The sequence below is a fragment of the Neomonachus schauinslandi genome, chromosome 1, assembly GCF_002201575.2.
Source record: "Neomonachus schauinslandi chromosome 1, ASM220157v2, whole genome shotgun sequence".
Taxonomy (NCBI): domain Eukaryota; kingdom Metazoa; phylum Chordata; class Mammalia; order Carnivora; family Phocidae; genus Neomonachus; species Neomonachus schauinslandi.
Genome location: NC_058403.1, coordinates 181,180,496 through 181,194,640, shown reverse-complemented (window position 1 = coordinate 181,194,640; position 14,145 = coordinate 181,180,496). Strand labels below are relative to the sequence as shown.

The following is a 14,145-nucleotide window of genomic DNA, read 5'->3' as shown; positions in this document are numbered from 1 at the left end:
TTTATTTATTTATTTATTTAATTTTAGATAGAGTGCACAAGGTGGGGGAAGGGCAGAGGGAGAGAATCTCCAGCAGACTCCCTGCTGAGCAGGGAACCCAACTCAGGGCTCGATTCCATGACCCCAAGGTCATGACCTGATCAAGAGTCGGATGCTCAACTGACTGAGCCACCCAGGCGCCCCACCAGCCTTAAATATTAAAGTGGATCTCACTATACAACTTTTTATATATAGATCTATAAATGCACACACACACACACACACTCCTATAAATGTGTATAAGCCAATTCATTTTAATCATCTGAAGTGTATCAAAGAAACACTAGTTAAGGAGACCTGCACAGGGTCCCTCTGGACAACAAGCAATTCTTTAATGGGATGTCCACTCATAGGATTACGTATGTGAAGAGCACTTCTCCTCAAAACGGACATTCTATCAACTAATAAAAAGAAGAAAAAACAGAGAAAAGGGAAGAACAATACGTTATTCCTATCAGAAGTTACCAGTACTACCTCTTTTCTTCCGCCTTCCCTGGACCAATGCTGCTTTTTGTGGCTAAAACAAAAAGGGAAAAGACCAGAGAGAGTTTGCTTCCACGGAGACGGGAAGGGGATGAGGCATTTTTCGCCTGTCAGGCAGCGGCCCAGGACAGGGCACATGAGGATTCCATGCCAACGGGCTTGGACTGTTTGTTCTTAACACTCCGCATTAAAGAAGAACAGTCTGTGTGATGGAGATACACGGGCCAGGAGCCGCCAAAATAAAAAGTCCCTCCTGCTTTCGTGCAGAGAGAGGTCACTGCCATTCAGTTCAGTGCTTGCCGGTTTCTTTGTCCCAAGCAAGGGAGTGCCAGGTGGCAAGTGGACACCTCTGGAAAGCCCTGCGTGGGGGCTCAGCACTGTCATCCTGACATAACAAAAGCCAGGGCCTCCCGTTTCCAATTCTGGTGTCGTGATGCAACCTAAGAAAGAAATCGCTCCCCCTCTTTGGGGTCTTGGAAAATCCACGTGCCAGGCCTTGGCCTCCCTGAACAGAGGGGTCAAAACAACCCCTAAACTAGCCTCATGAACGAGCCCCAAAATGACTCAGGATCAGTAATGACGCAGGGAATGAAAACTCACATGTCATTTGAAGATGTCTCTGGAGCCTGGGTTTTTAGTTTCTTCCCCAAAACAACATTTTTCTACCAACAAGCAGTAAGCTCAACAGGTTTGAATGGTTCTTCCTCCCTGCTCCCACCCATTGGGTGTGAGAAGGGCTGTTAGGATGGGTGAAGGGGACGCAGACCAACAGAGATCTACGAGGTCCTGGGAACCCACATAAGGGTGTCCGTGCCTCCTGAAGAACCCCCATCCCAGGCTTCAGGAGGTGGTGCCACAAAGATCCACACGTACCGGTTAAGCCTCGGCAGGGAGGCCTCCCCACGGGGCCATTTGCTAAGTACCCCTGAACCTTCTCTCCTGGCTTTCCTGCCAGGCAGCCCAGGAAGTGAGGAAGAACCCAGGCCTCGTACTCAAGCTGCATCTGTACTCGAGGGCTAGCTGCCCCTCTCAAGTGGCAGGTCTGGGAGACTCCTTTGCCTCTCCCTGCCTCAGCAGCCACCCCTGCAGTCAGACTAATGCTGCTCGATGAGGAAATGCTCTACAAATGCGCCAACAGAAGACAGTGGACTGGGGTCCCCCGCCCTCTGCCCTGCCGAGGGGAGCTGAAGGCGCATGCCCAGCTCCCCCAGACTCAGCCCGGGCACGGTGGGGAGGGAAACACGCACTCTGCGTCCACACCGGGGGCCGACGGCAGCGTAGGGCACTTACAGCTCCTTTAGGTGCAGCCCGTGCGGAAAGCAGGTGTTCCGGATCTCCGTGATGTTGTTCGAGCTCAGGTCCAGCACCTCCAAGGAAAGGTAAGTCTGCAGCTGACTTCCCTCCACACTGCGGATCTTATTGTGCTGCCTGAAACACACAAAGGCAGGGCACTCGAACGTGTCTTTTTGCCAAGAAACATTCTCCCCGCCGTTTCTTTCAGACACCTCCTTCCCTAGCTGATGCAGACAATTCTCAAAAGTGGTGGCGCTCTTCACATGAGGCCTCCCGTTCTTCTTTCCGCAGAGTTATCACCTGCTGGCTGGGTGCTACAGAGAATATTGAATTTTCTGGCAGCCACTAGTTTGTCTGCCCAAGTTCAAAGCCTAGGCTGCCCTCCCCAAGGACAAGAATGCAGGGGTCATGAATGCCATGCTGAGAACACTGAGATCAGAACTCAGAACTCACCAGTGCGTGTTCCCATAAAGAATGTGCCCGGTGAATCTGCCAGTTCCAGCTGCCGTTCTCATCTAGAACCTTCAGAACAGAGCCCAGCCCCATCATGTATGGGACTGCAGGCACCAGAGCCCAGAGTTCAGGTCTAATCCAACTTAATGCATCATGACACACCTCATGGTTTCCCAGGCATGAAGACAGGCACAAGGGATTTTTTTTTTTTTTTTTTTTTTAATGACACACTTCTGACAACCTGAGGGGAACAGGAACTTGGTGCTCAGTCTGCCTGGAATTAAATCCTTGGACCCTCCTGACTCTCCCCCACCCACCCATAGCTTTGCTCCTCATTTCCTCGTATGGAAGATGGGCCCTTCAGGGACATGGATCACCCAGCCGAAACCACATGAAAGCCGACGTTAACCTAAGCGTTCAGAGGGCTTAACACCTGTCTGAGAAAGGTGTTTTACCACCATGACTTAGTTACACCTGTAGTCATCTTTCTGCAAAGCCCCCAGCCTAACCGACCAACCCGTATTTACTAACCAGGAGAAAGACGACAAATGCTAACCGAAGCTGGGGGGCACCCGCCCCCCCACCCCCCATTGTAGGTTTGGCTCCACCAGGCAGATTCAAACCACAGCAGCCCTAATCCCAATATTCAGATACTTCAGAATCTGTTGGGTGGCAGTGCTGGGCCTCTGGTTCCAGGCGCTCACTTGGGCCAGTTTCTGAGTCAACAGTGTCAGGGTCCCCAGCCAATCAAAGCATTCTTGAACACAACACAAGCCAGGCGTCGCTTACCAAGTGGCATCTCTTTTAAACAAACACTTGACCAAATCGGTTCCAACAGGCATAAACAAGGCTCTCTTTCCCAGAAGCTCTGGGGCTGCCTGTCCATTCCTTTGTTTTCTTCACAACTCTCCCGGGCCCTGAACCCAAAAATCCATTTACAAAGGCACAACTCCACACATGGGGAAGTCTCCCCAGAATGAAAGGCCAATTTTCCCTTCACATCCCCTCCCCACCCCCCCCAAAGCGATTTCCTTTGAGTTCTTTATTATGTTCTTAATAAAGATGGTCTCTTCAGTTTTGGGACTCCAAAAGAAAAAGGAAAAAAGAAGACCTTTATTATGTTAAGTATGGGAAAAGAAGAACAAGAAATAAAGGCCACAGTGCTGAGCCTCATCCAGGAACTGTGAATGCACGACCGGGGAACCAGGAAAAGAGGATCTGAGAAAAGCAGGCAAGCAGCACTGGTGGCCCCAAGTCATGAAAAACGGGACCAGACACAGAGGAAGGGGCCACGGGACAGCTGCGAGCCCCCCCCCCCCCACCGCTTCTCCCATGGCGCCTCATCTGTCTCCTCTGTCTCTGCCTTTCATCTTCTACCTTTCTTTGTCTTTTGTTTATTCATGGACTCAAACGTGTTCTGGGTCGCTGGGTGTGCCAGGCCCACTCTGGAGGAAAGACGCTGACATGAGCATGGGGCTCTTTCACGTGCTGTAGACTTCCTCAGTTGGTCAAAGAGGCAAGTCCTCCCACAACCGAGCGTGGGAGTGAGGATGACAGAGGCATAAGGGACGAATCTGGAACAGATTCCAGGAACAGTGAATTCTGTGCCCTGAGCAGTTTGTGGGGGCCAGCGCCAGGGGCAGGAGGCCGACACAGAGAAGACATGGGCCGGGAGCTGGGAGGGCAGGCAGAGCGCCTCCCCGGTCAACCTGGGGAGTAGGGACTCCATGTCACCACAGTCCAGGAGAGGGAGAGCACCACACAGGGACAGACACAAGAGAAGAGTAAGAGAGGGGCCCAGGGGATCTGAAGAGGACAGCTGGGAGCTACATCAAACAGTGATGCTGAAGATTCTAGTCTACAGAGGTAACCCGGTTAGCAGGCTAGTGGCCACGCCTTCCATCCTTGTCGGCTTATGGACTGCTCCCAACTCAGTAACCAGAGAGATCCTGTTAAAGCATCCCAAGGAACAGGGGAAAACATTTGTAAATCACATATCTGATAAGAGACTAATATCTAGAATATATAAAGAAGTCCTAAAGCTCAACAACAACAAACCACCCGCCCCAAACAACCCGATTAAAAAATGGGCGGGCGCCTGGGTGGCTCAGTCGTTAAGCGTCTGCCTTCGGCTCAGGTCATGATCCCAGGGTCCTGGGATCGAGCCCCCAGTCGGGCTCCCTGCTCAGCAGGAAGCCTGCTTCTCCCTCTCCCACCTCCCCCCCGCTTGTGTTCCTGCTCTCGCTCTCTGTCAAATAAACAAATAAAATCTTAAAAAAAAAAAAAATGGGCAAAGAACTTGAACAGATGTTTCTCCAAAGAAGACATACAAATGGCCAGTGAGTACAAGGAAAGATGCTCAACATCACTAACCTCACACTCATACAATGGCTACTGTTAAAAACAAAACAAGGGTGGACAAGAATGTGGAGAAATGGGAACCCCGGCGCCATGCTGAAGAAAATGGTCTGGTGGTTCTTCAAAAAAGTAAATATCACATGATCCAGCTGTACTACTTCTGGCTGTATATCCCAAAGAACTGAAAGCAGATCTCAAAGAGATATAAGCACACCTGGCCAGCTTCTCTGAACCCACAGGCTCCTCCTCCCCATCTCTCTCTCACTCTTTCTCTCTCTTTCACACACACACACACACACTTTCCACTCCTTCACCTGCTTTATTTTTCTCAAAAGCTCTAATTATCACCTGGTATATCCAGTAATAACTTATTTCTAGTCTAACACCTTCTCTCCCACCAGGTTGTGGCTCAAGGAGAGACCAGTCTGTTCTGCCCACTAATGTGTCTCCAAGCACTCGAACAGTGTGAAGCATGTAACGGGTGCTCAATAAATATGTGCTGAATGATTCATAAGAAATGAATACAGGTTAAATTTCTGAATCTCACAGATTTGGGACTTGCCAGCATTTAAGCAGAAGAAAATCATGCAAAGGAGTTCAGTCTGAGAGCGTGAGGGAAAGAAAGAGCGCCCATGGCCCTGAGGCAGGGCTGCTCAGAAAACACAAGAGACGTAGCCTGCAGTGGCTCCCCAGGTCCTCGGGGCTCCAACACTGCTGGTCCCAGCTGCCCAGGGGGGGTACAGCCATCTCCCCACTGGACTGGTCTCCCTGCTCTTCACTCTAGCCCAAAGCCCTGATCCAATTCTTCCTGAAGTTCCATACTCAGGAAAACGGACCACACGCTTCTGTGTGCCCGTGGACTCTACCCACCCCAGCCCCGACACACAGCAAGAGTCACCCCGTGTTAGACAGCCCTGTGGACCGTGGCCACTCCGCCCCAGGGCCAGGGTTCTTCCTGCGCTGACACCGGGCACAGCACAGAAGAGCATGTCGGGAGCACTGCCCTGCTGGCCGGGGTTCAAATCTCAGTGATGCAACTGGCAGGTGTGAACCTCAAGAGGAGCCTCATCTATAAAGCGAGGTGTGAAGTTCCTCTGCCCCATGGGTGATGGGACCCGACACAAAGCAGTTGCTCTATTAAACCAGTTCTTGTTTTTATTAGTCATATTTGTATCCTCAGAGCCAGGCTCAGGATCTGGTTTGTGGGAGGTGCTCTGGCAAAAGAATAAATGAATAAAATTAATGAATGTCTGGTTCCTGCCCATCCCTCTGCCACATTTCAGTGCAAGCAGGCAGGCCTGACTCCTCTCTCAGGAAAAAAGCGTTGACTCAGAGCTCTCAGTCTTCTCTTGGTGCAGGAAAGAAGTGTGCTCCAACTGGAGAGTGTCACACCCAGCCCCTGGAAGACTGGGCTGAAGTGGGTAGCTGCGCCTCAAAGCAAATTCCAGACGAAAGCGTCTGCGGGACTCCACAGCTAGAGACCTGCTGGGTCCCCGACCACCCGCAGGACATTCCCCTCCTCACTCCCGCAGCGAGCATGGCTTACGTGCACTCACCCTGGCCCCAGCCCACCACACTCTGCCCTATCCCATCCGGGGAAGTCGGTCCATCCAAGACACCCACTCCAGACACCCATCCATAAAGGCCAGAGCCCACAGCCAGCATTCAGGGGAAGCCCTCCTATCCCCTTGACAGTAGACAGCTGTGAACATATGTTTGCTGCTCTGAGTCCATCAGGCGGTCCACTTTCAAGAAACTGTCCATGCTTTTAATGCCGCGTGCAGCGTGGAGGTGGTCATCAGGTCTCTCCTTTAACGTAACTAACTGTCCCGTTCCCAAGAAGGCCCACGCTTATCTTTATAACTTCTGGATCCTTGTTCAAGTTCTTTTTAGCAACAGCTGACCAATAACACCTTTATGCAGCAGGCCCTGGGCGAAACCTCAGGGAAATTGTACAGCAATCTAAAGAGGTAGGTACTATTATTCTCTGTACTTGATAGCTGAAGACACTGAGGCTTAGAGATCTGCTGGGATTCTTCTGAGGTCACACAGCTGAGAAGAGGAACCAGAAAGCAAATTCAGGGGAGCAGGACTATCCGACATGCCCTCTGAGAGGCTCTCCCAGCAGAATTTTAAGGACACTGTCCTGGATTCAATCCATAAACCTTCAGCATAGCTTGGCTAGGTCTGAATGCTAGCTGGCTATTTCCTGGTCACCTCAGAGCGGTCTGTGTAATTGGCCTCAGCTAGGCCTCGCTTTTGTACCAGCTTCCCGGAGGCGTGCGTGAGCAGCAAATTTGCAGAGGGCTTTGTGCGGCCCACCTCGGCAACAAGGCAGAGGAAGCTCAAGTTCTTACTCATGGATATCCTGGATGGAAAGAGTAGTTCCTTTGAGATCATGTCTTTAAGGACCTGTATTTGACGGAGGAACAGCTACCTTTCTTCCTAGGGAATGGAGAGCTGCAGAGGGATGCCCAGCCTGTCTGCCACTGAACTAAATCATCATGGTTCTGTGGCTGTGGGGCTGCCGAAGGTGCAGGGTGGATCATGGCTACTCGCCTCCGCCCAGTGTCGGTTTACTCCTCAGGAGGTCCTCTGGGGCGAGAACTTAATACGGCGCAAGTCTATTAAACCAACACCTGGGGGCGCCTGAGTGGCTCAGTCGGTTAAGCGTCTGCCTTCAGCTCAGGTCATGATCCCGGGGTCCTGGGATCGAGTTCCGCATCGGGCTCCTTGCTCCGCAGGAAGCCTGCTTCTCCCTCTGACCCTCCCCCTGCTTGTGTTCCCTCTCTGACTGTGTCTCTCTCTGTCAAAAAAATAAATAAAATCTTTAAAAAAAAAAAAAAAACCAACACCTGTTAAAGGCTTCAAAAATAAAATCAGTCTTCAAAGGCGGAGGGCAGGCAAGATAAGCTCTCTCCACTTGGCTACATTTTCAGAGCCGATGTTAAATTGGACAGTAAAACAGACAGAGGTATTTGAAACCAACATTTAGAACTTTTTATCGTAAGTGATTGTTCCACTATGGGTCTGTGAAAGCCTCATTTACAAGGTACTCCCGTTGGTGGTGGAAAAGATCTCATGTCACTGACAACAGCCAGAAAGAAAGGGAAAGGAGATCAAAGGAAGCAGGGTCAAGGTGGGTCAAATGGATTACAGCTGGTTCCTGAAATTATGCACCTATTGTCTACACAAGGAGTCAACAAACGTCTTCTATAATAGGCCTGATAGTATGTACTTTAGGCTTTGTGTGTCACGCATTCTGTCACAAGTACGCAACTCTGATGGAATGTAATATGACAATACGTAAATGAATGAGTTCCAGTAAACCTTTATTTACAAAAATAAGCTGTGGGCCACATCTGACCCACTGCCTATAGTTTACTGACCCCTGGTCTACACTACAGCAACCAGTTTGGGTTGGTGGGGGGAGTCACCCAGATTCTAATTCTAGCTCTGATGCAGCCTTGGAACTGTTTGTAAGTCACTTTCTGCATCTGGTTTAACTACCTGCAAAACGGCACCCCGCCTCCTACAGCAGAGACCCCTCCCGTTGTCCCTCAGTGCCCAGGTCAGGCATCACTGCTTAGAATCCTTCCCACCGGTGTCTTCTCCACCTCTTCAGGAAGTGGGACCTAAGTCTTCATCATTATTATGGCCCTCAAAGACAACCCAGGATTCTGACCAGAGCCAGTGGAGAAGATAGGCAAACAGGGTGATCTTACAGAGACTGGAGATCCTCACTATTTATCCTTATTCCTTTTAATTCTTCTAATTAGGCAAACACACTGAAGTCGGCCAACGCACAGTCCTCACATCGAAGCAGGTACGCCCTGCAGCTCTTCCAGAGAATTATGGTGACTCCCAGAAATCCACACTGTCAACTCCCAGAGTGTTGGTTCTCACTAGTAACAGCGTGTCTTCCACATTATCTCAATATCAAACTTTCAAAAGGTCTTACTTAACAAAATCAGCAAAATTCAAATTCCCCAGACCTTGCTTTGTTTGAACCTCTGGCTAAGAAACAATCTAGCCCTGAGATGGAGGGGGGGGGGGGGAGTCATACACCTGCCCACAGCCTCTGCCCTGCACTCACCACGGTGATCCTGCCGAGCATCCTTACACTCCACACCCTGCCGGCTCGGAGCACCAGAAGCACCTCGTACCTGGCCCATCCTGTGCTGCCCCAGAATTTGTTCTATGGCTCTGCTCCCCAGCACCTGCAGCCCCCACAGCAGGCACTCCAAAGTCTAACCAGAATGAAGGAGCGCACACACCCTTCAGGGCTGCCTGGGGCTACAGGGTAATTTTGTAGCCCATACATGGAACCCACAGAAGGCGACCCCGTTATTGTTGATGTAGTGTAAAACTCAGTGCAGGGCAGAGGTCCTGATGCCTACCTGAGGGGGTTGGCTGTATTACGGCAAGCGCCAGAAGATGCTAATCATTTCAAGAACACAGATGAAGAAAATCGTTTCTCCTTTGCTGAATACTACAGCACTACCAAAGGGGCCATATGGCCCCGTGGAGGCGGCTGTTGTATTAGTTTGCAGATGTTTTCATGGCAATATCACAGGCCTACTGAGAAGGGCATTCACTGTAAGTGCAGAGCTCAATGCCTTTGTACCACGTCTGTTCACCCACGTACCCACCGCTCAAATCGCGATTCAGAACGGTGCCGCCTCCTTCCTGTCCCTCTCCCAGCGGTTCTTCTTCCCAAAGGGAACAGCTCCGTTCTACCACCCGTGACTAATCTTGCCTACTTTTGTGTTTTATACACATGTTCTTGCTTCAGACAGGCTCTTCAGTATCCGGCTACTTTCACTCAACTTCTGCTCATGGGATCAACGCGTGCTGTTGCATGAGCTGTCATTAATTCCGTTTCATCGCCGTATGATACTGTATACAGTATACAGCAGCTGACTGTTCATTCTACTGTTGATGGGCACTGAGTCATTTCCAGTTTGGGTTACTGCAACAACCGCAGCTATGAACACATGTTGTGCGTGCATCTTTGGGTGCCTATTTGCATGCACCTGGGGCCAGCATCTACGTCCAGGCGCAGCGCCGATGCGCAATCACGGGGCATACATCTGTTTGGCCTCAGACGACACTGCTCGTTTTCTTTTAAACCAAATTCCCCAGAGGTGAAATGTGTCTGAAAAGCCATTTGATCCAAGTGCAATGTTCCCTGCTGCTTCACTCAACCACATTGTCAGAGGCCACCACCCTCCCATGTCCCTCGGCCTGCACCTGTCCCTCCACAAAAAGCATCAGGAATACAGCCTGGGGCTACAGAGCATGGCCAAGCTCAGTCTAATCTTGTTCAGGTGTCCAACAGAGTATTTTAAATGGGGGCCAAATGAGCACCAAAAAAGGAAAGGATAAAAAATAATTCCAAGTCCCAAACTGGCAAGAAATAATGTACCTCATGTACCAGGATCAACACCATGAGCAACTTGAAATATGAAGATAAGGAGGCTGCAAAAAGAAGGATTGAGCACTCCTAGGCCACTGAGAAGAAACGTTCTGCCTCCCAGAATGACAGTCCGAAACCTCACCCCCTCACGAGCCCGCTTCACATTCGTTCACCTTAAGAATGAAAACCAAAACCATCTGTTCTACTGCATAAATTGACAATTTGCTCCAAGAAACCAGTGATGCCTCAGAAACGGCCCAGCCTAGGTTGTTTGCTGGACAGGAAATGAGAATCAGAATACGCAGGGTTTCTTTCTCTCTCCTCCTCCTCCTCCTCACTGCTGCTGGTGAATCATCAGTTCCCTGGGGAATTTTGGCAGATTCTCAGCCTGACTGCAGATGACGTTCCGGATCTGTTTATTCAGGTGGAGATCGAATAAAAAACAAGAGCAGCCCAGTGGCGGGATAAACAGCCTCCAGCAGGCGGGGTCAGCCCCTCCGAAGGCAGGACCGGGCTGTGTCAACCAACCTCCTGACCCCTTCACTTCCTTTAGGGTCACTCTCCCCTTGGGGTCTTCAACGAACTGTTCTGATTAACTCCTTGCAAAGGAGACGTGATGTCCCATCCCCTGGGAGTGGGTGGCCCCAGGCAGCTCGATGCAGCAGAGCCCACTGGTTTCCCCCACCCTTACACACAGCAAGCTGGAAGCCTATGATTGGGAACAGGGAAGCTACACATGGTCGCGTCAGCCACCACGGTTCTGTGACGTCTAGAGTGACCCAGCCCATGAATGACTGTAAATTGTCAGAATCCCCATCCCAACTACCAGGGTTCTGCATTCCATTCCAAGATGGACAAACAAACAAAAAGAAAACCTCCTAAGGAGGGGTACATGGCTGAGTCAAAGAAGCTAATCAGAAAAGGCCACCTCCTCTATGATTCCAATATAGGATATTCTGGAAAAGGCAAAACAAGGGGGCTGGTAAAAAGATCGGTAGTTGCCAGGGGTTCCGGGGAGAGAGGGATGAACAGGTGGAGCAAAGGTTTTAGGGCAGTGAAACTATTCTGAACGATACTGTAATAGTGTATAAATGTCATTAAACATTTGTGGAAGCCCAAGGAATGCACAACAGTGAACCCTAACATAAACTATGGGGTTAGTTAATAATGTATCAATACTGGCCCATCCATTCTAACAAATTTACCACACTAGTGCAAAATGTTAATAGTGGAAACTGGAGAAAGCGGTATACGGAAAGTCTCTGTACTCTCGGCTCAATTTTTCTGTAAACCTAAAAGTGCTCTAATAGTCTATTAATTATAAACAGATCAAAACAAAGCCTCCTAAGGTATTAAGTAGTCCCGAGGTCATTACATCATTAGAATGTAATTAGAATTTTGAGCCAATCTTCTTTACTGCCATATCCTTCGCACCCAGAACCAGGCTTGGAACATAAATGGTGCTCGATAAATATTTGTTGAATAAACACATGAATTACAACTTTAAGTTCAGTCTCCCACATTCACCACCGCAAACCTGAACAAAGGAACGTTATTCAGAAAAAAAATACTGAGGCAAGACCAACCATCCAATTAAAAATTTTTTAAAAAGAAATTAAAGGTTTAGCCTAGAATTTATTAGGTAGAAAAGCAGTCATATTGAAAAGAAAATGCCAAACGAAGTGGATTTTTAGGTTAATTGTGCATTTTCCCCAATTTAACCCCAAACCCCAGACCTTCACTGATTAGCCGGAGTTACCGTGCATCGGCCAACAGTCTGCCCTTTCCACGCCTGGCAGCAGTGAGGAGCAGTCCTACCCAAGATCCCCGTCATCCCTTGGCCACAGGGGGAAGGGGTGATGAGGAATTCAACTCAGGGAGTGCCTATCGGACACCAGTGACCTCAGGAAGACCTACAAGCCGCACCTGGACTGCACTCCCCGGGGAGAAAGGCTGTGCCGTTTTAACATGGGCCGGGACTCTAGGGATTGGCCAGCGTGTTGGAGAGTCAGTCCCATGACCCTGCAAGGTGACCTATTCTGGCATCTGAGCAGGGCAGAGCGGCACCAGGCTGAGCCAAGATTCGGAAAGCCGAGAACAATGAGCCCCTTCCACTCGAAGTTCCCATCTACACAGGGCACCCCCGGGGTCAGGAAAGCCGAAAGTGTTTCTTTACTGGTCCAGGCTACCATGGCCGCTCAGTTCTCTCCCTCGGCCTTATCTTCCCCTAAATCCATCAATACATCCTTGTTTTCTTCTCCTTTTCTCCCCTGCCCTGGCAGGCTGCCACCCTGCACACAGCTGGTGTTCCTCTCCGGCACCCTGGAGCCCTCACAAACAAGGGGCCCCGCCGGGAAGTCCGCAGAGCGGCAGGCTGTCAGGCGGCGTCCCGTGGCACTGCAGTCCCCGACACTATCGGGGAGCCCGGGGATGCCGCACGAACGCACCGGGCTCGCCTGACTGCTCCTCGCTGCCGTCTGCAAGCTCCACGCGTCTGTGCCCACTGGGCTCGGTCCCCCGAGGGGAGCAGGGAAGAGAACCCGCGTGCCTAACGATGAGCTGGTAGCACAGATCCTCCCAGACTTGAGGGGCTGGCAGAGCAAGGTAGGCAAGGTGGAGAGATGGCAGTGGTGAGGATCAAGGCCAGGCTCCAAGCCCAGAAACCTTCAACAAGGGGTGTCCACTGTGCTCCTCTCAGAAGGGTGTGACGAAGCTACAATGGGTGGTCCTCAAACTGCCGACTCGACGCCGGGAGGGCAGGGTGCACGCGGCCCCCTCTCCCTGCCACGTGACAGGATACAGCTACTGCACGGCACCCAGCAAGCACCCCCTCTCCACGGTGCGTGCTGGTCGGCAGCGGGGGGAGGTCGCCTGTGAATCTAAGACCCCAGTAGGCTTTGTCACTAGCCACAGTCGTTTGTGCCCCTGGGAGACCTCACCACCCAGGACCTGTACACGGGTTTCCCTCACTGTCCCAAAGTCGGAGTTACACCACTTCGTATTTAGGGAAGACCTACCTACATCAGCACCAGTCGCTGCTGCACTACAGAAACCCGGAGATGATCTTTGCTTCAACAGAATGGTAATTGCGTCTTTGCTGTACACCAGTTTGGCTTACAAAAGTTTCCTAGGAACACTCCTCTTTCAGATAGCCGGGGAAACCTGCAAGTGGAACCTTACTCAAAATTTCCGAAGGAGAGCTAACGTTCCAGTGGCTGCCATTTCAGCCTCGGACACTGAGCAGTACTTTGCACTCAGGATCCCGTCCACACCACGATCTAGAGAGAAAGGCAGGGTGCGCTGCTGACCGATTCCCACGACTGCCACTCTCCCAAAGACGCCCGCAGAAAAAAGGTAGGAAACGCGTTTGTCCCGGACCTAGTATGAGGATGACAGAATTTCTCCTCTCCTCTCTTTTGCATATTATTTGCATGTGCTTATTACGTAAATAAATTAAATTGTTATTTTACAAAGCTGTCAGTGCAACCTTAGAGTTGCATTCAGTGTGAACTTTGGGACTTGCTCCTTCAGTGCAGAAACGCCTGGCCTGTGTGACAGCCCGGAGGCAGAGGGCCTTCTGGGGTGAACGCTGCCGAGGGGCCGGCCTGAGTGGCGGTGGCCTTTCTTCAAGGGCCACCATCCACAGGGGCTCCACCCACTCAGCAGGCACACATTCATCTCCAGGCAGGGATGCTGCAGGGTCCCAGAGTCTCCTCACGGACCCCTCAAATCCTCGCAGTCTCAGGGCACACAGCCGGCTCCAGGTGGTAAAAACTTCAAAGAGCCTTTGTAGTTGGAGCTGGAATGGTGCCCTCGGGCCTCTGCAGCCTCCGAGAAGTGGTTCCAACACTCCCTGGGCTACACAGGGCAGCAGAACCTCCCCTTGCCGTTCGCCCGTTTACCCACCAAGCAGGCACACCCCACTTCTTTCTCAGTAGACATGGAACCAGAGTAGCAGGGGCCATAGTAGCAGGAAGAGGGGTCTCAAATGGAACATTCGGTGAGTGCCTCCCAGAAGCCCAGCTCTGCCTAGCTCACCGAATCCTCAGGACTACCCAAGAGATGGATGCTGCTACCCCCCTCTTTTACAAACGGGGATG

The 14,145-nt window shown here is 51.0% G+C and overlaps 1 protein-coding gene across 2 annotated transcripts in view; it reads right to left on the bottom strand.

Moving 5' to 3' along the window:
• Positions 1 to 14,145, bottom strand: part of LRIG1 (leucine rich repeats and immunoglobulin like domains 1) — a 111,371-nt gene that overhangs the window by 34,691 nt on the left and 62,535 nt on the right. For both annotated transcript variants that reach the window (XM_021695031.2, XM_044921238.1), the window contains one exon: positions 1,813 to 1,950. In XM_021695031.2, the coding sequence (XP_021550706.1) occupies positions 1,813 to 1,950 (138 nt within the window). The remainder of the gene's footprint in view (positions 1 to 1,812; positions 1,951 to 14,145) is intronic.